This window comes from Lissotriton vulgaris, chromosome 7 (assembly GCF_964263255.1).
Source record: "Lissotriton vulgaris chromosome 7, aLisVul1.2, whole genome shotgun sequence".
In the NCBI taxonomy this organism is placed as follows: Eukaryota; Metazoa; Chordata; class Amphibia; order Caudata; family Salamandridae; genus Lissotriton; species Lissotriton vulgaris.
Window position 1 is genome coordinate 774,059,739 of NC_141695.1, and position 22,960 is coordinate 774,082,698.

At 44.8% G+C, this 22,960-nt stretch overlaps 1 protein-coding gene across 1 annotated transcript in view; it reads left to right on the forward strand.

Moving 5' to 3' along the window:
* Positions 1 to 22,960, forward strand: part of NPLOC4 (NPL4 homolog, ubiquitin recognition factor) — a 537,117-nt gene that overhangs the window by 359,510 nt on the left and 154,647 nt on the right. The window contains exon 10 of the mRNA XM_086931004.1: positions 19,559 to 19,630. Coding sequence (XP_086787130.1) covers positions 19,559 to 19,630 — 72 coding nt within the window. The remainder of the gene's footprint in view (positions 1 to 19,558; positions 19,631 to 22,960) is intronic.

Here is a 22,960-nt window from a genome sequence, read left to right on the forward strand (position 1 = left end):
CTCATCCTTCTCTCTCTCCTTCTCTCTCTCCTTCTCTCTCTCTCTCTCTCTTCTCTCCTTCTCTCTTCTCCTTCTCTCTCTCTCTCCCTTCTCTCTCTCCTCCCTTCTCTCCTCTCCTCCTTCTCTCTCTCTCCTTCTCTCTTCTCTCCTTCTTCTCTCCTTCTCTCCTCCTTTCTCTCTCTCTTTCTCTCATTCTCTCTCATTCCTCTCCTTCTCTCTCTCCTCTCTCTCCTTCTCTCTCCTCTCTCTCCTTCTCTCCTCTCTCTCTTCTCTCTCTCTCTCTCTCCTTCTCTCTTCTCTCTCTCTCTTCTCTCTCTCTCTCTCTTCTCCTTCTCTCTCTCCTTCTCTCCTTCTCTCTCTCTCACCTTCTCTCTCACCTTCTCTCTCTCTCTCCCCCTTCTCCTCTCTCCTTCTCTCTCTCTCTCCTTCTCTCTCCTCCCTCCTATCTCCCTTCTCTCCCTCCTTTTCTCTCTCCTTCTTTCTCTCATTCTCTCTCATTCTCTCCTCTCTCTCTCTCTCTCCTTCTCTCTCTCTCTCTCTCCTTCTCTCCTCTCTCCTCTCTCTTCTCCTCTCTCTTCTCTCTCTCCTCTCTCTCTCTCTCTCTCCTTCTCCTCTCCCTCTCTCTCTCTCTCTCTCTCTCCTTCTCTCTCTCTTCTCTCTCTCCTTCTCTCTCTCTCTCTCCCTTCTCTCTCCCCTTCTCTCTCCCCTTCCCACTCTCTCCTTTTCACTCTCCTCTCTCTCTCTCTTTCTGTCTCTCCTTCTCTCTCCTTCTCTCTCTCTCTCCTTCTCTCTCCTCCTCTCTCTCTCTCTCTCCCTCTCTCTCTCTCCTCTCCTTTCTGTCCTTCACTCTCCTTCTCTCTCTCTCCTCTCTCTCTCTCGCGCCTTCTCTCTCTCTCTCGCCTTCTCTCTCTCTCCTTCCTTCTCTTCCTTCTCTCTCTCTCCTTCTTCCCTTCTCTCTCTCTTCCTCTCCTCTCTCTCCTTCTCTCTCTCTCTCTCTCTCTCTCTCTCTCTCTCTCTCTCTTTCCTTCTCTCTACTTCTCTCTTCTCTCTCTCTCTCTCTCTCTCTCTCTCTCTCTCTCTCTCTCTCCCTTCTCCTTGTCTCTCTCTCCTTCTCTCTTACTCCTTCTCCTCTTCCTTCTCTCTCTCCTTCTCTCCTCTCACCTTCTCTCCTCTCACCTTCTCTCCTCTCACCTTCTCTCTCTCACCTTCTCTCTCTCCTTCTCTCTCTCCTTATCTCCTTCTCTCTCTCCTTCTCTCTCTCTCCTCTCTCTCCCCTTCTCTCTCCCCTTCTCTCTATCTCCTTTTCACTCTCCTTCTCTCTCTTCTGTCTCTCCTTCTCTCTCTCTCCTCTCTCTCCTTCTCTCTCTCTCTCTCCTTCTCTCTCTCTCTCCTTCTCTCTCTCTCTCTCGCCTTTCTGTCCTTCTCTCTCGCCTTTCTGTCCTTCTCTCTCTCTCTCTCTCCTCTCTCTTTGCCTTCTCTTCTCTCACCTTCTCTCTCTCCCTGCCTCTCTCTCTCTCACCTTCTCTCTCTCCTTCTCTCTCTCCCTCCTTCTCTCTCCTTCTCTCCTCCTTCTCTCTCTCTCCCTCTCTTCCTCTCTCCTTCTCTCTCTCCTTCTCTCTCCTTCTCTCTCTCTCCTTCTCTCTCTCTCTGTCTCTCTCTCTCTCCTTCTCTACTTCTCTCTCTCTCTCTCTCCTTTTCTCCCTCTCTCCTTCTCTCCCTCTCTCTCCTTCTCTCTTTCTCCTTCTTTCTCTCTCTCCTTCTCTCTCTCCTTTTCTCTCTCCTTCTCTCTCTCTCTCTCTCTCTCTCTCCTTCTCTCTCTCCTTCTCTCTCTCCTTCTCTCTCCCCTTCTCTCTCTCCTTTTCTCTCTCCTTCTCTCTCTCTCTCTCTCTCTCTCTCCTTCTCTCTCTCCTTCTCTCTCCCCTTCTCTCTCTCCCCTTCTCTCTCTCCCCTTCTCTCTCTCTCCTTCTCTCTCTCTTCTCTCTCTCCCCTTCTCTCTCTCTCCTTCTGTCTCTCCTTCTCACTCTCTCTCTCTCTCTCTCTCTCCTTTCTGTCCTTCACTCTCCTTCTCTCTCTCTCCATCCCCCTCTCTCTCTCTCTCTCCTTTCTGTCCTTCACTCTCCTTCTCTCTCTCTCTCCTTCTCTCTCGCCTTCTCTCTCTCTCGCCTTCTCTCTCTCTCTCTCCTTTCTGTCCTTCACTCTCCTTCTCTCTCTCTCCTCTCTCTCTCCTTCTCTCTCGCCTTCTCTCTCTCTCTCCTTCTCTCGCCTTCTCTCTCTCTCGCCTTCTCTCTCTCTCGCCTTCTCTCTCGCCTTCTCTCTCTCTCTCGCTCTCCTTCTCTCTCTCCTTCTCTCCTCTCTCTCTCTCTCCTCTCTCTCTCCTTCTCTCTACTTCTCTCCTTCTCTCTCTCTCTCCCTCTCTTTCTCTCCCTCTCTCCTTCTCTCCCTCTCTCTCTCCTTCTCTCCCTCTCTCTCTCCTTCTCTCTTTCTACTTCTCTCTCTCTCCTTCTCTCTCTCCTGCTCTCTCTCTCCCTCGTTTTGTTGTGGTGGCTCCGCGATGTGGCGTGGAAAAGTTCTCCGTAGGAAACTGATGTCAGCTCGCCGGAGTGGGGCTTATGCGACCTTGCTGAAGTCACGCCCGCGGAGGACGTCGGGCGTAGTCGCATGGCACCGCCCCCCCCCCCCCCCCCCCCCCCCCCCCTGGCGCGCAGGGATGCTGGGCAAGAAAGTTTTCCGGGTCCAGTCTCACGCCTGGGGAATATTCTACGTTAAGGAATCTGCTGCTAGAATTGTCTCTACCAGATACATCTTTACCGAAGGTAAGTAACTAGTACTACAAATCTGGAAACAATAAATCATGTTCAAAATCTATGAGTGGCTACAGGAAGCTTTTGATATCCTGATACCTCTCAAAACCACACAAAAGAACAAAAGAAAAAAAGCGCCTTGGAGAAACAGAGAAATAAAAGACATAAAAAAAACAATTTAGAAAGCTGCAACTCACCTGGCTCAACATAAACGCCAAACCAGACAAACTTCACCTAAGAAAATTAACAGATTATACAAGGCGGCTATCAAAAAAAGCTAAGAAAAGGTACTATTCAGCTAGAATTCAAAATGCTAAATGTGCAAATAAAGAATTATATAAAATACTCAATGAATTTTGCAAACCAAATTGCCTAGAAGGAACTACTCCTGTTACTCAAGATTTCACTGACAAACTGGCATGTCATTACACGGATAAAGCAGACACATTGAACTCGTACTTAAAATAGAAACAAAGCACCAGCACTAACTCTTGTACAGAACAACAATCCAAGAATACTCTAACTCAGCCTCTCCGTTCCTTCCACCACATCTCACACAATGAATTTATGGACCTGATCAAAGCAAGCAGGCCTGCCGGCAGCCATTTTGACCCCTGTCCACCATAAACTTTCAAGACCATTCTTTTAACAACCTCTGCTGCCAGGCCAGTAAGAAGAATCATCAACGATTCCTTAACTACCGGAATATTTCCAGAAGAACTCAAAAAGTCACACATACGCCCTTTACTGAAGAAAACAAACTTGGACCCGCTGAACCCTGACAATTACAGACCCATTACAAATGGACCTTTCCTGGGCAAACTGATAGAAAGAGCAGCGTTCGCCAAGATGTCACAATTCATTGAAGAGAATGACATACTTTCAGACTTCCAAACAGGATTCAGTCCGAGAAGAGGCACTGAATCTGCCCTCCTTGCCAACGGGGATGACCTGAAGAATACAGTAGACCGCAACGCGGTTTCAGCGCTACTACTCCCGAACCTCATGGCTGCCTTTGACTCGCTTGACCATGACTCTCTGAAACAAAGACACTATGAAGCCGGCATAGAGGGATCTGCTCTAGACTGGATCGCGTACTACCTTTGAAACAGTACTGTCATCCATAACCCACCTTTCTCGTCCAAACCATACTCCACAAAAGCAGGGGTCCCTCAAGGGGTCCCTCAAGGCTCTATCATCTCGCCCATGCTTTTTAACATCTACATGAAGTCATTACCAGAACTGATCAATCAATTTCACCTCACGTGCTATAACTATGCTGATGACACGCAAATACTCCTTCAACTGGAATACCCCAAAGCCATTGGAAATTTCCCAATTTTCAGTTCTCAGAGCCGTGGATCACTTGGAGCCATCTCAAATTAAATGCTTCCAAAACGGAAATACTCTTGTGCGGCGATTGGAAACATTATGACCTGCTTGCCGCCTGGCATGATTAACTTGTATCACTGCCTAAAGTATCGAAGGAAGTAAGAAACCTCGGAATGACCATGGACTACAAGCTGTCGATGAATGCCCAAGTGGACAAACTAGCAAGATCAAGCTTTGTCACTATAAAAACGCTGCAACTAATTTTCCCTCATTTGGGATTTCCGCACAAAGTCTAAGCTACCATCTCCCTTGTTCTGTCCAAACTCGATTACGCCAATAGCCTCTACCACGGATCACCTTTAGCGACCATGAAAAGACCACAATGTACTCAGAACTCGGCTGCCAGACTACTCTTGCATATCAAACCACGAGACCACATCTCACCTACCTTGAAAGCCCTGCATTGGTTACCGGTGGCCAGAAGATCCACGTTCAAGCTACTTTGGATCACCCACAAAGCAATACATGGAATGGGACCGCTCTTCATCAGTAATAAAATCATTAAACAAAGGAATCTCCACTCTAGAGGGGCATCTTGCCTCAAAATCCCAAGATACAAGAATAAAACCATGGGTGGCACATCCTTCTCTGTTGAAGCAGCCAACATAAGATCCACCGACAACCACCTGATCTTTAGAAAACGACTCAAGAATTGGCTCTTCCCCACATAAGCACCATACACAAACAGAAATGTACAGCACATCCCTCTGTATATAAGCATTTATTTTCACTATAGATATGTACCTAACTTTGAGTATTGCTTTGTATAAACATGTAGAATAATTGTTGTTAAAAAAAATAATTCATCTTTGGTATACATGTACTTGCTTCCATTGTGCATCTATGTACCTCCATGTACTTGGATCTGTATGTCTGTTACTTTTCTCCTGAAAAAGCATATCCAATGCACTACCCTATTTCTTATCCTGTACCTCTATCAATATATCGCCTAGTCCAACTTTCAGACTCATCTCAAACTTCTTTCTGCTACTCTTTCCAACGCACTACCCTATCTCTCACCCTATGCATCCATCAGTATATCCTGTACATCCACTCTCTCATTTATCCCAAACCCCATACCACTACTGTGATCCCCAAAATAACCCTTTCTAGACTCTCTCCTACTCCCTTCATGCATCATCTGACACCTCTTTTACTATACCGATCCCCCAAAACAAACCTTTCTTAACTCTTCTCTCTTAACTCTTCCCCTCCAAAAACCGTTTTTACTCATCCAATAGCCTTTTTCTACTGCTATGACCTAAAAAATAAAATAAAGATAAATAAGCAACCAAATCCTTCACTCTTCTATCCCTCCACTATCCTTTTCAATCAAAATAACAGACTAGCATGTACACTTCTCAAATTCCATATTCCACTATACTAATTAATCACTAATTCTTTATGGGTTCCAGAGTAGCGTGCTACTCGCCAATAAAGCGTTTCAACACCCCATCAAGGTTACAAGCGCTATGTAAATGCAAACCTTTTTCCCTTTTCTACCCCTCCCAAACCCTTCTCAATCCAAATAACCAAATAAAATATCCACCACTCAAATTAATTTAATGTTTCACCATACTAATTCAACACTAATCCCTATGGGTTCTGGAGTAGCGTGCTACTTGCCAAAAAAGCGCTTCAAAACCCCATCAGAGGTAGCCAGCGCTATATAAATACAAACCTCTTTCCCTCTTCTGTCCCGCCACCTGCCCTTCTCTATTCAAATAACTGAATAACATATCCACCACTCAAATGATTTCATGTTTCACTATACTAATTTTCAACACTAATCCTTTGTAGGTTCCGGAGTAGCATGCTACTCACCAGAAAAGCGTTTCAACACCCATCAGGGGTAACAGGTGCTATATGGATGCATACCTTTCTTGCCCTTCTATCCCTCCGCTATCCTTCTCACTCCAAATAACTGACTAATTTCCACCACTCAAATTACTTTCATATTTCACTATACTAATTCACCACTAATCCTTTATGGCTTTCCTGAGAAGCGTGCTTTAACACCCCATCAGGGGTAACAAGCGCTATATAAAAACAAACCTTTTTTCCTCCTCTATCCTTCTGCTATCCTTCCAAATCCAAATAACTGACTAACCTATCCACCATTTAAAATTTACTTGCATGTTTCACTGTACTAATTCAACACTAATCCTCTATGGGTCCCGGAGCTGCGTGCTACTCGCCGAAAAAGCACTTTGACGCCTTGTCGGGGGTAGTAAGCGCTATACAAATGCAATTACAATACAATACAATGAAGGGATTTCTGGTAATGTTGAGAGGTGGGGTACTGAAACATTTGTTGACCACAAAGCCAGTCTTGGAATTTGCCACCAGTTGGCTCAATGTCATTTGCAATTTGATGAAAAAGGAAATTGGACTCTAGAGATTTCAAAGTAACAATACACCCCTAAACGTTGCTTTCTCTGTGAACACTTCTAGTCAATAACGCCTGCTGTCATATAGACCATATGTAAAATTAGGAGGCTTTTTCCATAAGGAAACCTGCTGCAGACCTTCTCATTCTCATGGAAACCTGGCTAGTTCCAACTTACTAGATCGTTAGATAATACCGTCAGCACAAGCCCTGAAGTCGAATCACCATCATATTCAAAGATTCAATCAGTTCACCACCTACACGAACACGCCCACCAGCTACATGGAATACCTCACGTTCAAAATATGCATCATAGCCAACATGTCCCTCGTATACAGACAACGAGGACCCCATACCAGTTTTGTCAATGACATCGCTGACTTCTGTGCACCGCTCATCCCCACCACCTTCATCCTCTTTGGAGACCTTGGGTTTCACCTAAAAGACTGCACCAACCCAAAACTCTATGGCCCTTCTTGAAAACCAATGAAACCATGGCCTTCAACAGCAGGTTACTGAACCCATCCACACCGCTGGACACTTATTGGACCTGATTTTCTCCCTAATCAATAGCATCACAGCCGCCAAGCCAGCAACTATGATCTGGACAGACCACGCCTTGTCAGTTTCAGCATATCCATGCTGCACCATCTCAGATCTACCATCACTGGAACCACCTGCCACAGCTGGTAAGGCATCTGAGAAGAGGAGTGGGCTTTTTCCCTCTCCGATCAGCGTCCCGAGCACCCAGGCAAGTTTTTCAAAGCCATCAAAAACCTCAACAGTTGGATCACCTCATGCACAGACAGTCTGGCTCCCTAAAGTGCAACCTAATGGCAAGATCCTGACCACAGGCTAACTAGTACGCAGAGGAACTCCAGCTAACAGAATGCCACTGCAAGCAACTGGAGTGCGAAAGGAGAACAAGTCTTCAAATCAACCCTAAAACGCTATCACCAGCATATATGTAACACCAAGCTTGAAGCTCTTTGAGATCGCAACAACCTCAGTACTACCAGCCGCAAGTAAAACTTCGCCATCATCAAAGACTTCACTACGCCTCCTCCAGCGACATCACCCCCCACAAGACCTTTACAACAAGCACTCATAAATCTTCTGTAACAAAAACACCTTTATATAAGCAACTTCGACCCTAAACCGGACCGAGTCACCATAGCCACTCAAGTTCCCATAGCAGTTGATGAATGAGCCCTGACCTCATGGCCTGCCATCACCAATGTTGAAATCTCTGCTAACATGAAGACCATCCACCCCGGGGGCTCCTTCTTACCTTGCCCCTACTACTCCTTCACCAAAGTACTCCTACTGATCAGTGAAGCACCATCACCCGTCCTCAACACCTCCTTCAACTCAGACACATTCCTGCAAACATGCCATCATCATGCCCCTGCTCAAGAAATTATGGGCTCACCCAGCTGTGCTTTCCAACTACAGACCCATCTCCCTCCTACCATACCTTGCAAAGTTCTTAGAGATGCAAATGTGACGACACCTCATGGACCACCTCAGCAACAACCAGCTCCTCTGCACTATGCAGCCTGGATTCATGCCCAATCACAGTACAAAAAGAGCACTCCTCACTGCCACAGACGAATTCCGCATGATCGTTGACAGTGGAGACACGGCAGCCCTCATTATCCTGGATCTCTCTGCAGCATTTGACACCGTCTCACACCCCATCCTCATCAGACACCTGCTCAAGATTGGCATCCAAGGACCTGCTCTCTGCTAGATCTGCTCCTTCTTAATGGATAGAACACAAGCTGTCATCCTGTCACCTTACTTCTTGGAAACCCTGCAAAATTAGAAAGGCTGTCACTCGTGCACTGGTCGCCAGCAGGTTTGACTTTGGGTACACCCTCTATGCCAGACTCACCAAGCAACTCAACTCACTAGAAGACTACAAACTAGCCAGAACTCGTCAGCCAGGTTCATCCTCAACCTCCCGCACAGAACTCCTGTTACACCCCTTCTCGGGGAACTACAGTGGCTCCCAATACACAAGCATGCTCAATTCAAACTTCTCACTTTCACATTTAAGGCACTACACAACTCGGGCCACACCTATGTGAACAGTCCCATCTCTTTCCACAAAGTATCCAGACTCTTGATATGATTCCTACTTGCACACTATCCATGCATATACAGAACTAGATCAGGAGGACTGCCATCCTCTTACATCATCCCTTAAGCAACCTACCTTAGGCGGGGCTAGGCGCACACAGCTTCTCAGCGGCAGTTTACCCTTGTGGGTAATAGTGCACTTTACAAATGCACATAACGTTCCAAAGTAATGTTTGCAAAGACAGTCCTTCTGGTGCTCCACCTGAAACTTAGAAAGCAACCAACTCGATATTTTGGGGAAAAGGTTGCTCCTTGGATACAAATGCATTGAATGTGACCGCTGCCATTTTAATTAGGTTAGACATGCGTAACTGAGATAACATAGGTCAGTTTTTTTAATACATCCTAGAGGCTATAGATGCTATCACTGGTTGTTGAGGGTCATTCCATTTTAATTCGACCAACAACAATATCAGAGGGTTCTTCAGGAGATCTCATTTTTGGTTTCTATATGCAGAGGGATCTACAAAGGTTCCCATGTTAGTGGTCCTGGAGCAGATATCACATATTGCCTTTGTATGTTTCTGATAAAACGCCTCTCTGACTCGGTTTCAACGGTTCCAATGGCCTAGGTGCAGGCAACATCATCCCTGTTACAAACCTACTTCGGTATCCAGTTCAACAGTTCGAGAAATAACCGCTACCTCTGCTGCCTCTAAACTAACATAGATGCTAAGCAGTGACTTTATTTAGCAACTCTCTTCACTCAGGGAAGGAAATATTGCCTTTCAGCTTAGAAATAAATTACAGCTGGCTGTAAAGTGATAGAAATGTGCAACCGCTTCTGTTAGAGGATATAGTAGAATAGCTTCACCTTCAGTATTACAGGAAATAGGTGATCAAGGCATATGGGCTGCAGACCAAACACTGTTGCATTAGATCACCATCTGGTGGTTGGCCCGGATGATTACACTTTGTTGTTGTCTTGTAAGAGTCTTTGTCTGCTAGGTAACTCCTCCCTTAGACCGTAGTGCGCATGGGCATCGACTCCATCCTCAGATTCTTTTTTTCTGCCATAGAACTCTGTTGTGTTCATCGTTCGGTCCCGTTACCGATCTCTTTTTGAATCCATAAATCAATCTACAACATCTATATCGTCTTCGACACTGATTCCGGTCGCCTGCGTCGAAGAAAGGATCCACTTCTCCATTCCAGCGCTCGTCGGGGCCGTTGGATCCAACTGCGCCAATAGGACTTTGGCTCATGGAATGAACACCGTTCAAGAAGTGCCCTCAGCGTGAACACAAGTTTCTCCACACTGATCTGCGTGAGGTTTGCAACTTGTATCTGTCCCCAGGGCACGAGAGTTGAGACTGAGAGGCCTGCGTGTCGTTCCGGTCCGAGAAAACAATCAGGGACCGCTGAGCTCGAAGTGCCATGGAGCAGTCTTCATCGTCGACACCAGACCTTGTCATAGACGAAGCGCCAATCTCGATTGACTTCGAAGAACAGCAAGAAAATATCACTTCTGAAGCTGAGGACTCTGCTTCAGGAGCCGAGGATCGATCGGAAGATGACGACCTTATTCCAGCTGGTCAACAGGTCGTAAGTAAGAGCATCGACCCTGTTCACCCCCCTCCATACCGGGACAGGCTTCGGTTCCACCCCCATCTTCGGGTCCGGGTGCACACCGATCGAAACCTTCCGACGCCCCGCCTTCAGGCTAGGCAGCAAAGAGTATTATAAAGCCTCCAGTCGACTCGGGCTCGAGTCAGTCTGTCGGTCCCAAAGTTAACATTGGCACCGAAACACTCATCGATACTGAGAGTTACCGAACCAAAACCAAGTTCGGCACCAAAAGAGGTTCCGAAACCAAGTTCGGCACCAGAAGAAGTTACCAAGGTTACCGAAACAAAGACGGCTCCGGTAACTAAAAAAGCGGGCCCAAAAGCAGTTTCCATACCGAAACACACTTCGGCACCAAAGGCAGACGAGTCTAAATACTCGGCAGCAAAAGCTTCTGATCCAAAAAGCACAGATCCAAAGAAAAAGCAAGAAAAGTCTTTGAAATCAAAACCAAGACCTGTTCCAAAGATAATAGGCACTGTGAAACCTAAACCTGTCTGCTCCAAACAAGGGAAATCGGCGCCGAAAACAAATTTACCAATAGAAGAGCTTTTCCAACCTGATGTAAGGCAAAAGACTCTAAAAATTCATCCAAAGACTGTAGCTGTGTACACAGTGCCTGAAAAAGGAAAATGGAATGTCCTAAACCATCACATGTTCCTCCAAAGAAGCATGTTCAAACTTCCCCTATAAGACTTCCTTCACCAGAAGTAGAAATAACAGCAGATATTTCTCCTGTACATTCACCAGCTAGAGCACATAGCTTTATACCACAGGAGGGGGATTATGGGGATACATACTCACAGCAGAGTTCTAATCAAATAGATGATATTAATGACCCAGATGATATAGCTGGGCCATCAGGTGACCCAAGGGAAGATTACAATGCGCCAGATCTACCACAAGATAAGGCATACCCGTCTAGGCCATCCCCACCAGATGATACCATTGGGTTCACACAACTCATCCATAGAGCAGCCACTTTCCATGGAGTAGATTTGCATACAGATCCAATAGAAGATTTTCTTATGGATATACTGTTAACGTCACATACAACCACAACCACACTTCTAATACTTAGTGGAGTGGTAAGACATGCACCAGAAATATTTAAAGACCCAGTCAGAGCCAGAGTAATTAACCCTAGACTGGAAAAGAAATACAAAGCGGCTCCCTTGGATCCAGCGTATATTAAGGGACAACTACCACTAGACTCACTGGTAGTGTCAAATGCGAGGAAAAGAGCCAACTCGCAAACATCAGGGGATGCTCCACCCCCTGACAAAGAATCTAAGCTTTTAGATACGTCAGGGAAACGCACACTCTTACAAGCTGCTAATATATGAAGGATTGCTAACACTCAAACTCTGTTAGCAAGTTATGACAGAGCTCATTATGATGAGTTAGAGTCACTCATGCAACACTTGCCAGAACAATATAAGGCTAGGGCTGCTGACTTGATACAAGAGGGCAAGGTTATAACTAATACCTCCATAAGATGCACGCTAGACACTGCAGACACAGCATCTCGAGCAGTGAATACAGGGGTACTGTTGCGCAGACATGCATGGCTACGAATCTCTGGGTTCAAACCAGAGGTACAAGCCAGTATATTAAACCAGCCATTTGACCAACAACATCTTTTTGGTCCATATGTAGACCGTGCACTCGAAAAAATGAAGAAGGATACCGATACCGCAAAATCAATTGGAGCTTTACAAACGCAAGCCCAGCTTCCTTTCGTCGTTCCTCATATGGGGCGCCTCTAAAGGTTTCCAAACTGACAGCACCTCCTCTGCTTACAAACCGCCCAACCAGACCTTGTCCAGTAAGGGATATTATATAGGAGGGTATAGAGGGAACAACAATAAGGGCAGAGGCAATAACAATCGCAAAGCCTCTACTCCCAAACAGACTTCCCTTCCATCCCCCCAGACCATTCCACTCCGGTCGGGGGAAGATTACATCAGTTCCTACCTGTCTGGAACTCCATCACTACAGACAGGTGGGTGAGACAAATAATTCAGTCAGGTTAGTGCTTGGAGCTCACTTCCAACCCTCCAACAATACCACCAAGACAACATCCCATGTCACAGGAACACCTCTTACTATTAAAACAAGAGGTGGAATCACTACTGCAAAAGAATGCAATAGAACCGGTACCAAAAGAACATCAGAACACAGGGGTTTACTCCCTTTATTTTCTCATACCCAAAAAGGATGGGTCTCTCAGACCAATTCTAGATCTACGACCCCTAAACATGTACATACATTCAGACCATTTTCATATGGTCACATTACAACAGGTTCTACCGTTGTTAGAGAAAGGCGACTTCCTTGCCACATTAGACCTCAAGGACGCCTACTTTCACATTCCCATTCATCAGTCTCAGAGAAAGTACCTAAGGTTCGTACTAGAAGGTCAGCACTACCAATTCAAGTTGCTCCCCTTCGGAGTAACAACAGCACCTCGAGTGTTCACAAAGTGTCTAGCAGTAGTAGCATCACACTTAAGAAGGGACAACATTCATGTCTTCCCATATCTCGACGACTGGTTAATAAAATCCAAGTCATACAATCAATGTGTACAGCACACACACAGACAATCTGCCTGCAGCACAAGTTGGGGTTTACAGTAAATCAAAAGAAGTCACATTTACAACCGTCCCTATCTCAGTAGTATCTAGGTGCCACAATATATACTTCCAAAGCAATAGCGTACCCCAATTTAGTAAGAATACAAGCTATGCAGAATCTCATCACAAAATTTCAGCCACAACACTCACTACAAGCTTGAGTGTTCATGCAGGTAATAGGAATGATGGCATCTTGCATTTTGATAGTGCCATACGCAAGACTACAAATGCGCCCCATACAAGAATGCTTAGCAGGTCAGTGGAATCAGGCTCAACAAGAGATAACCGATCTGGTGGTGGTAGACGACCAGACGCATCGCTCTCTGCAATGGTGGAACACCAAAAACATTTCCAAGGGCCGGCCGTTTATAGAACCGGTTCCACAAATCATACTGACCACAGACTCATCTCTCACTGGATGGGGAGCGCATTTACTAAGTCACACAGTGCCAGGTATGTGGACAATGGAACAAAAAGTACTCCAGATACATTATCTGGAGTTACTAGCAATCTTTCAAGCTCTAAAATCGTTCTAACATTACATAGCAAACAAAGCTGTACTAGTCCGGACGGACAATATGACAGCAATGTATTACATTCAAAAGCAAGGAGGGAGACACTCCCTACAGCTCTCCCGGCTGGCGCAGAGCATTTGGAGATGGGCCATCCCTCAAAAAAAAAATTGGTTAGCAGAACATCTACCAGGAGTTAACAATCAATTAGCAGATCTGTTAAGTCGTCAGAGACAACAGATACACGAATGGGAGCTTCATCCTCAAGTTCTTCAGCCATTTTTTCAACGGTGGGGACAGCCAGGGATAGATTTGTTTGCCACACACCACAACTACAAATGCCCAAGCTTCGCCGCCAGATACCCACACCCATTATCCAAAGGCAATGTGGTCTGGATGAACCGGTCAAACAAATTTGCGTACGCTTTTCCAGCTCTCTCACTAATTCCATTAGTGGTACGCAAACTAAGGCAACATTCTCTCACATTAATTCTCATATCACCAACGTGGGCCAGACAACCATGGTACACAACGCTATTACAGCTCTCTGTAGTACCACATCAAAAACTAAAACTCTCCCCACATCTACTAACACAGAACCATGGAGAGATGATGCATCCAGACCCAATGCAGCTCAATCTAGTGATATGGCTCCTGAGGTCTTAGAGTTTGGATATCTGAATTTACCTCCTGATTGTATGGATGCCATTAAGGAAACAAGATGTCCTACCACTAGAGCATGCTATGCAGCAAAGTGGAAAAGATTTGTTGTCTATTGCACAAATAACAACGTTAACCCATTAGATGTTTCTATACAAAACATCATATGCTATCTTTTACGTCTACAAAGATCTAATTTGGCGTTCTCCTCAATCAGATTACATCTTGCTGCTATAGCAGCATATCTTCAAAACAGACAATATTTGTCATTGTTTAGAGTACCAGCAATCAAAGCGGTTATGGAAGGGCTTAAACAAATAATTCCTCCCAGAATACCACCTTCTCCAGTATGGAATTTAAATATTGTTCTCACAAGACTTATGGGTCCACCCATTGAACCATTGCATAAGTGTGAGTCACAGTTTCTTACATGGAAAGATGCTTTTTTAGTAGCAGTTACCTCACTAAGGAGAGTGAGTGAGATCCAAGCATTAACAATTCAAGAACCATTTATACAACTTCATCATAATAAAGTGGTTCTTAAAACAAAGCCAAAGTTTCTGCCAAAGGTCATTTCAACGTTCCATCTTAACCAATCAATTGAGTTGTCAGTATTTTTTCCACAACCCCAAACTGTTGCGGAAAGAGCTCTACACACATTAGATGTAAAAAGAGCAATTCTATACTACATTGATAGGACAAAACGTTTTCGTAAGACTAAACAACTGTTGGTGTCCATTTCACCCCCACATAAAGACAATCCTATTTCTAAATCAGTCATTGCTAGATGGATTATTACGTGTATTCAAATGTGTTACCAAAAAGCAAAATGCACTCTATCCATTCCTTCTAGGGCTCACTTTACCCGTAAGTTAGGAGCATCTATGGCATTCTTAGGAAACATACCATTAGATGATATCTGCAAAGCAGCTACATGTTCTACTAAGCACACATTTACAAAACACTATTGTGTAGATGTGCAGGCAAAACGACAAGCAAGTGTGGGCCAGGCTGTACTTAAAGCATTATTTCAAACTACTGCAACAGATGTAGGCGACCGCCGCTAAGGGAGAAACTGCTGTGCAAGCTATGCAACAGTGTGTGGTCTGCAGCCCATATGCCTCGAACGGAAAATGCTACTTACCAGTATGCATCTGTTCTTGGCATGTAGGGCTGCAGAACCACACACGCCCACCCGCCTCCCCGGCCACCTATATCTGTTCCAGTATTATTTATTTATTTATTTATTTTGAAAGTTTTATAGAGTGCGAACAAGATCCTTGCGGATATCAGAGCGCTTTACACACATAGAGGTTATACAAATCCCTAACAATTTCCCCCACCACAGCTTCCTACATGTATCTGTCCAGTCCCCTCCCACCAGAGTTGCAGTCTTCACCTTCCTCCCTCTGGGCATCATCAGACACTGATGTGGGGTGTCTCAACATACCCCCTCCTGTGGAACGCATCTAGCCAGGTGCACTTCTCCCCCGCCTCCGGCAGTATCGAATACCCACAGAAGGAGAAATAGCTCTTTTAACAATAATATCTGAATTGATGAACAAGGGCGTAGTGGAGGAGACATGTTGCAATATCTGTAACAGTCCCATTATTCCGGTTCTTAAAAAGACCAATGGAGATGCCCTCTCCCCTAAAATTTACAGATTCGTGATTGACCTGAGAGCCCTTAACAAAATAACAATCTCCCAATACCCTGTTGTCCCCGACATTACAGCCCTATTAACGATGGTCCCTTCTGAGGCCACGCATTTCTCTGTCATTGACCTGAAAAATGCCTTTTTCAGTATTCCTATACATCCTGACAGCAGACATTTGTTTTGGTTTCTCCCTTGGTGGACGGAGCTTTAAGCTCAAGGTTTCACTGAGACCCCCAGTATCTATAGTCAAGCCCTAAAAAAGTCAACTAGATTCCTTGGAACTCCCTGATAATTCTACACTATTACAATATGTTGATGACCTCCTCATTGCTGCAAATTCTGCCCCAACATGTAAAGAAGCTACTCTCTGTTTGTTACGCCACTTTGCCCTACATAAACACAAAGTCTCTTTGAAAAAGCTTCAGTTTTGTCAAGAGACCTATTTAGGTCATCTCCTCGCGAAGGAGGGAAGGCAGCTCACCGCTGATCGTGTAGCCATTATCAATGCTATGACGGCCCCACGAACACAAAAGCAGGTGCGAGCCTTCATAGACCTAACCTCATACTGTAGACAGTGGAATTCCAATTTTTCGGCCATGGTCAAACCTCTTCTTGCCCTCACCACTAAAAACATATCAGACAGTTCCTTTCCATGGACTAGAGAGCATCCGCAAGCCTTCCAAGATTACACATCAGCCACCTATTCCTTCACGACATTGGGGTCTGAAAGGTACAGTTGGTACACCCTCAGCGGCACAGGGGCAGCCGGGTGCAGAGATAGTTAGGCCCAATGTTATCCAATGAGAGGCAGGAGGCCTTCGGGTGGTGCTGCTGGCTAGCAGGCCACTCGGCTGTGGGAGCTGGGCTCCTGGTCACTTGCTCAGGGCAAATGGGGAAGTAGAATCTTATTTAGATACACAATCCATGGTCATCCTTATCTGTACTGATACAACTCCATCATTTGCCCAATGGCGAAAACAATCTGAGGATGGAGTCGATGCCCATGCGCACTACGGTCTAAGGGAGGAGTCACCTACCAGACAAAGACTCTTCCAAGACAACAACAAAGTGTAATCATCCGGGCCCACCACCAGATGGTGATCTAATACAACAGTGTGTGGTTCTGCAGCCCTACATGCCAAGAACAGATGCATACTGGTAAGTAGTATTTTCCTTTCTGCTGCCTCATTCTTTTAAATCAGAATGGATCAGACCTTCATAAAAGAGCCACCTTGATGTATTGAGACAAATTATTGTGGAAAGTGGTTTCTTCCAGTTTCTTTCTTGAATGGAGTTAATTTTATGATTTCTCTAGATCTCCAGGATGATAAATTTTCAAATACTTGTTAGACGAACACAAAAGCATTCATATATTTCATGGTTGAGTTTAAAAGAATTAACAGTTCAGGGAACTTTTTGAGATTAAAGTATCCTCTGAGAGTTTAATCTATTTAATTCATTTAAATGTACTCTAAATGTTAGCCCCACTGGAAATCCCTGCCTTTCTCTTCATGGAATGGCCATCACTTCCCTGAGCAAGGACGGCAGTCTGAATGTCTACCTTGCTTGCACATAGGGGGCATTTCTGATTGGTGGAAGGGTGATCAGTCAGACTGTTTTCCAGTCTTGTTGGTTGCAGTACTACTGATCAGTTAAGGATAATCTGATTGGCCATATTATTTATTATTATTATTATTATTATTATTTGTGTATTTTATAGAGCGCGCAGCTACCCCAACGGGGTGTCCCGGCGCTATTGCTCAGACTACTAGATTGTACCAGAGGAAGCAAATTAACAAAAGAGGAAGGTTTTCAGGGATTTACGGAATGCTGGTTCATCTTGCATTTGGCGTAGGGAGAGCAGTAGTTTATTCCACCGGTAGGAAGCACACACTTGGAATGTCTTTCCACCCGTGCGCACTTTTTTGAATCTTGGGATGACAAGGAGCAGCTTGAAATTGGAGCGCAGAGTTCGGGAGCTATAGTAGGGTCGGAGACTCGATGAGATGTAGGCTGACCCGATACCTTTTGTTGCCCGTTAAGCCAGTGTCATGGCTTTAAACTGGACCCTTTTGTGGACCGGAAGCCAATGTAACTTTGGCAAATAGGGAGAAATATGTTCTCGGAGTGAGATGCCACAGACTTGCCGAGCTGCAGCATTTTGAACTATCTGAAGTCTGTGGCACAAGCCTGATGGTAAACCAAGGTACAGGCCGTTGGCATAGTCCAGGTGAGATGTAATAAGAGCCTGGACTATTGTTTTCCTGGTGCTACTAGGCAAATAATTGATACATTTTTTTATCATTCTGATTTTTGAGAAACAAGCTGCCGAGACTGTGTGGATTTGGTTATGGAAGGAGAGACACTTGCCCATCTGACACCCAGATTTCTAACTGAATCCTTGGGGAGGGGGGCGGGGCTCAGGTCTACCGGCCACCAGAGGTTCGAATCCAAAGGGGAGGGTTGATTGAAAAAGAGAACCTCGGTCTTTCCCGCATTCAATCTCAAAAAATTGAGGTCCATCCAGTTTGCAATATCTCTGAGACAGTTTTTCAGTGGGTCAAAGGTGGCCAGATTGGAATCGTCGTAAGAGAAAAGGAGCTGGATGTCGTCCGCATATGATGTCATCTTAATTCCCGTCTGGGATATCAATTCAGCCAGGGGGGTAAAATAAACATTAAAGAGAAGCAGGCTCAGTGAAGAGCCCTGCGGCACTCCCCATTTAAGTGGGCGACTAGAAAAAGTGTAGGGAGGAGTATACACTTGTTGTGTACGGTTAGTCAGAAAGGAGGCGATCCATTTAAGCGCTGTGCCCTGAAGGCCTATGGCTCGAAGGCGGTTGAGAAGGATCGGGTGAGAGACGGTGTTGAATGCTGCTGAAAGATCCAGCAGCACCAACACCGCCCTCAATCCCCGGTCCAAGGTCCACCGCACGGAGTCTGCCATTGTTGATCTGTGAGTCCCAAGTCCCTTACTAGAGAAACGTCCTATACTTCAATGCATGGCATGGGCCTTAGCATAGTTCTTAGCCCCACTCCTACCTTTGATGCAGTGCCAGAGTTGAAAAAATCGAGTAAAGGTAGTTTATTGCCTCATAACAAAAGTACTCCAGTAAGGGTAGCCTATCCATACACATAATTGACTCTCCCTTCATTAAATGTTCACTATATAATTGCATAGTAAGGAAAGAAGAATTGATTTAAACAGTTTCCTGGCTGTCATGATTTCAGAGCACTTAGTAGAAATAAATCTTTTTAGAGGCATAGGCACTCAAGACACCTGATGCTACCATTTTAACTACAGAAATAGTTAAAAAAAAAAATAAGGTGTTTCTAGGGTCCAGTCTGTAGATCAATAATTACTCTGAGGTTTCGAATCTGAGGAAAGTACTTAATAGAGCATTATTAATTTATGTAAGGAGCTTTTGACTAATTCATGAACATAGATCCCTATTAGCCTATCTTTTGTAAACATGTAATTGTATTTCTTTTTGTTTTGTGAAAGATCTAAAACAGTATCACGCTTATCACATTCTCTACTTTTTGATCCTAGAAATTGTTCTTCATGCACTTAACAAATGTGTGTGTATCTTTGAACTGATGGTTGTTTCCATCATATGTTTACACAATTGAAGTTGTCCATGGTTCGGAAAGCATGCAATATTTCCATTGGTCCTCTTGTATTGTGGTCTTTTACCTACATTCAGTTTGAATCCTATTCAATGTTTTGATGCATTAAAGCTGCTGGCAATTTGAAATTTACTCCTTATAATAAAGTCTTATTTGATTTGTTTGCACAGGTTGGTTGGATATTTACTGATCTTGTCTCAGAAGATACTCGAATAGGTACTGTTAAATACAGCAGAAACAAGGTAAGTAAAGGATTTTATTGGACTGATCTGTAGTGTGCATACCATACAGAACTTCTTAGTAAAAAAAGAAAAATGTATTTCTTCCGTGCATCCTCAGAAAAGCAGAGTTTGTTAACCTTGTGGCATATGAAGGGATGAAAAATGGGCTTTCACTGAAGCCAACCACCCAGACAAAATGCTATACTAGAGTATCTATCTAAACTCCCAATGGCACATATTTTCTGTTCTTCTCACGCTCCTCCTGTTCAAGACTCTCATAGGACTGTCAGTGTGTTAACCTCTCTTATGCATTTCAGGTTTTGTCACCATTGTCTAGCAGGTCAGTAGAACGTTCAGTGTTGGGTTGTGGACCCAGTGTTGTAAAGTGGGCTCAGCGACTAGGGATCTTCAAAGTGAGAGTGGATGCTTTGATCCTCCTCTGTCTTCTCAGATTGTGACCTTGTGTGGATCTCTTTGTCATGTCCCAGAACTCGACACAGCCGCTGAGAGAGAGTCAGAACCTCCATCCGTACCGCTCGGCTAAAACTATAGATGCGACGGGCCAAAGAGCCATACAAGATCAATCTGAGGAACCCCTGCTTTGATCTTGAAACTGTCCTTCCCTTCCTGTCTTGAGAAAGACCCGCCGCGACCACCCACAGGGGCGCACTAGGGTCGAAACGTCGACGCATCCATAGGTTCAGAATCACCAGGATCCCCACAGAATCCCTGGTTGAGATCAAACCATTTTCTGGCCAAACTTGAACTGTACTTGTATATACACCTGTATAGATTTATTTACCCACACTGTATATACTATCACGTTCACTGAGCACTTCTTCACAAAAAAGTCACAAATTTGCACACTTGTATGATGGTCTTACCATGTATTCAAAATCTATCCATGAATGAAGTAATTCGGATTTGTATGGAAGCAACTCTATTAATACGTATAATACAATGCTTTGACCTTATGACTTTGTTTTTTGGTGTTTGAGCATTGATTTCTCACTAAACACAAGTCCTTGTATCAGAGAGCTGATTTGTTTTCATCTGCATCTATGAGCAATGTTCAAATAATCTGTCTTACCCAACAGAACCAATTTCTTGTTTAACTGTTAAATACCCAGGTTCTGAGGGACACCGGGTCACCCCTTTTTTGTAAACCAGAACAGGATGTGTCCTCAATTGTGTGCCATACACTTCCCTTCGAATGGATTCCTGCCTTCAAGTTTATGCACAGTTGATTGGGATTCCCCAGTCTGGGCTAGGAGGATTTGATAGGTTGATCATGTGGCAATCTGCATTCAGCTCCCTTTTCCTCCACAAATGCTGCTGCGTGCACTGAGAGTAAGCGGTGGCAACTAGAGTACTCCTTCTTGGCATCTGAAGTGGTAGATCTAATCTCAGCTGCCAAAACAACTGGCATAAAATCCATTTATGTGGGTTGCAGGAAAAAGTTTGTTCAGCCGTACGAGTTGGAAGCCCACCTTTCTGATGTTTTGCTTTTTGCACTGCCTGTAACCCAACAGGGCTAGCAGTGGCTAATTTTCAAGGTTATTTAGCCACTCTCTCCACTTTTGTTTCTTCCTGACTTGTGTTCTCTGTTTTAGTCACCAGTAGTGGTGCTTTTTCTTAAAGGTCTACTGTATTTGTTTCATCCCACTCTGACAACTGTTGTTGGTTCCTATGACTTCAGCTCAGTGTCAGAACTTCATTCCCTCTGTTTGTTCACTATTCATTGTAGGCAGGCATTAACTCTCCCATCTTTCTTCCCACCCCTCCTTCTCATCAAGGAAGAGAAACAGCTGCCTGTATAAACCAGACCACATGCATGTGGTAACCCTATTTCCTCAATCACACTCAACAACACAGAATGGACGAACTTCTCTTTGCGGTATTTGCCAAAGCCAAGAAGGGCAAGGTGGGGACGAAATGCACCATTTTGTGTTTGGTTATTCTCTGTATCAAGAGATGCTGTGCATTGGCCAGGAAAAATCTTCCATCATGCCCATTCGATCTAGAACATACAGCTTCCACTACTCTTACCAGAGGTGTTCTGATAGTTAACATCTGTTGACCGGCCACTTTTTCACTTTTGCATCCTTTTTTTGTTTATTGATTTTCTTCACATAAGGTACAGAACCAGTCAACACATGGAAAATTTATAGTGCAGTAAAATCATACAGATTAGTGGTCATTATCATGTGTGTTAGGTAGAGGCCATCACAGGTTCGCATCAGCACCACATCATGTTAGAAATGTACCCGTAGGGGTCCTCCCACAGTACAGTTCTTAATGGCAGGCTAGAAGTAGAAATACAGTGTCAGTATCGTTTGTGCCGTTACAGCATACAACATCAAATCAGCATTGAAGAACTGTAAATGATCGGAAGAAACCGCTAGTGCATGTAGTAAGGACACAGCATGTCGCAAGCGCGTCAGTCATGTGCGTTAAGCATTAGTCTGTGTAATCATGTATACTTTGTGGCCCGACACAACCACGCCAAATCACCCCGTCCAGTCTCAAAAGTCATGCCGGGCTCTATAAAGCGGTCTCTGAGGAAACAACATGGCAATAATCTAAGGAGTGTCTGTGTCAGTGCGTGAAGTTAAATAGCACGCCAGGGGTGCCCAAATATCTGTTGGTCTCGAGGTGGGTGGCAGCAGCTCAGCGTAAGTCCCCAATTGTTCCTGACAGTAGACTAGGTCATTTAACCAATCCTTAAATTTAGGCGCCCTTCCTCTACCCCATCTACATGCTACACGCCTTTTGGCCAGGAGCAGCGCGAGTGCGGTGTATTTGCGGTGTACTGCTTGGATGGGTTCCACATATCCCAGGAGTTCTAGAACTGGCAAGGGAGCAATCTCTTCATTAATCATGTCAGATAGCGCAAAGACATGCACCCAGTAGTTCTGCACCCCCTCACAGGCCCATGCTAAGTGTAAAAAATCAGCACCCGGCGCATGATATCTATCGCAAGTGTCCGAGTCTCTTAGGCGATGCCTATGCATGCGTGCAGGAGTAAAGTACAGCATGTGAAGGAACTTATAGTGGATAATTCTGAGCCTGCTGCTTGTCGATATGCGCTCTGTTTGTTGTGTGCAAAAGTTCCATCGCCTGTCCGATAGGTCAACCCCCAATTCTTGGTTCCAGTTTGCCCTAGCTCTTGGAGGGTCAAATTCCGGTAGCCCATGGACTGTTTTGTAAATCGTCAACACCAACTTCTTGGCTGTTCCCACCAGCAGAATCCTATGTAGTGGCATAAAAATCGGAGGTTCATTGGGAAAGTCCGCCGTAAGCGCGCGGAGCCCTTGCCGTAGTCTAATATATAAGAATATATCTAACGGA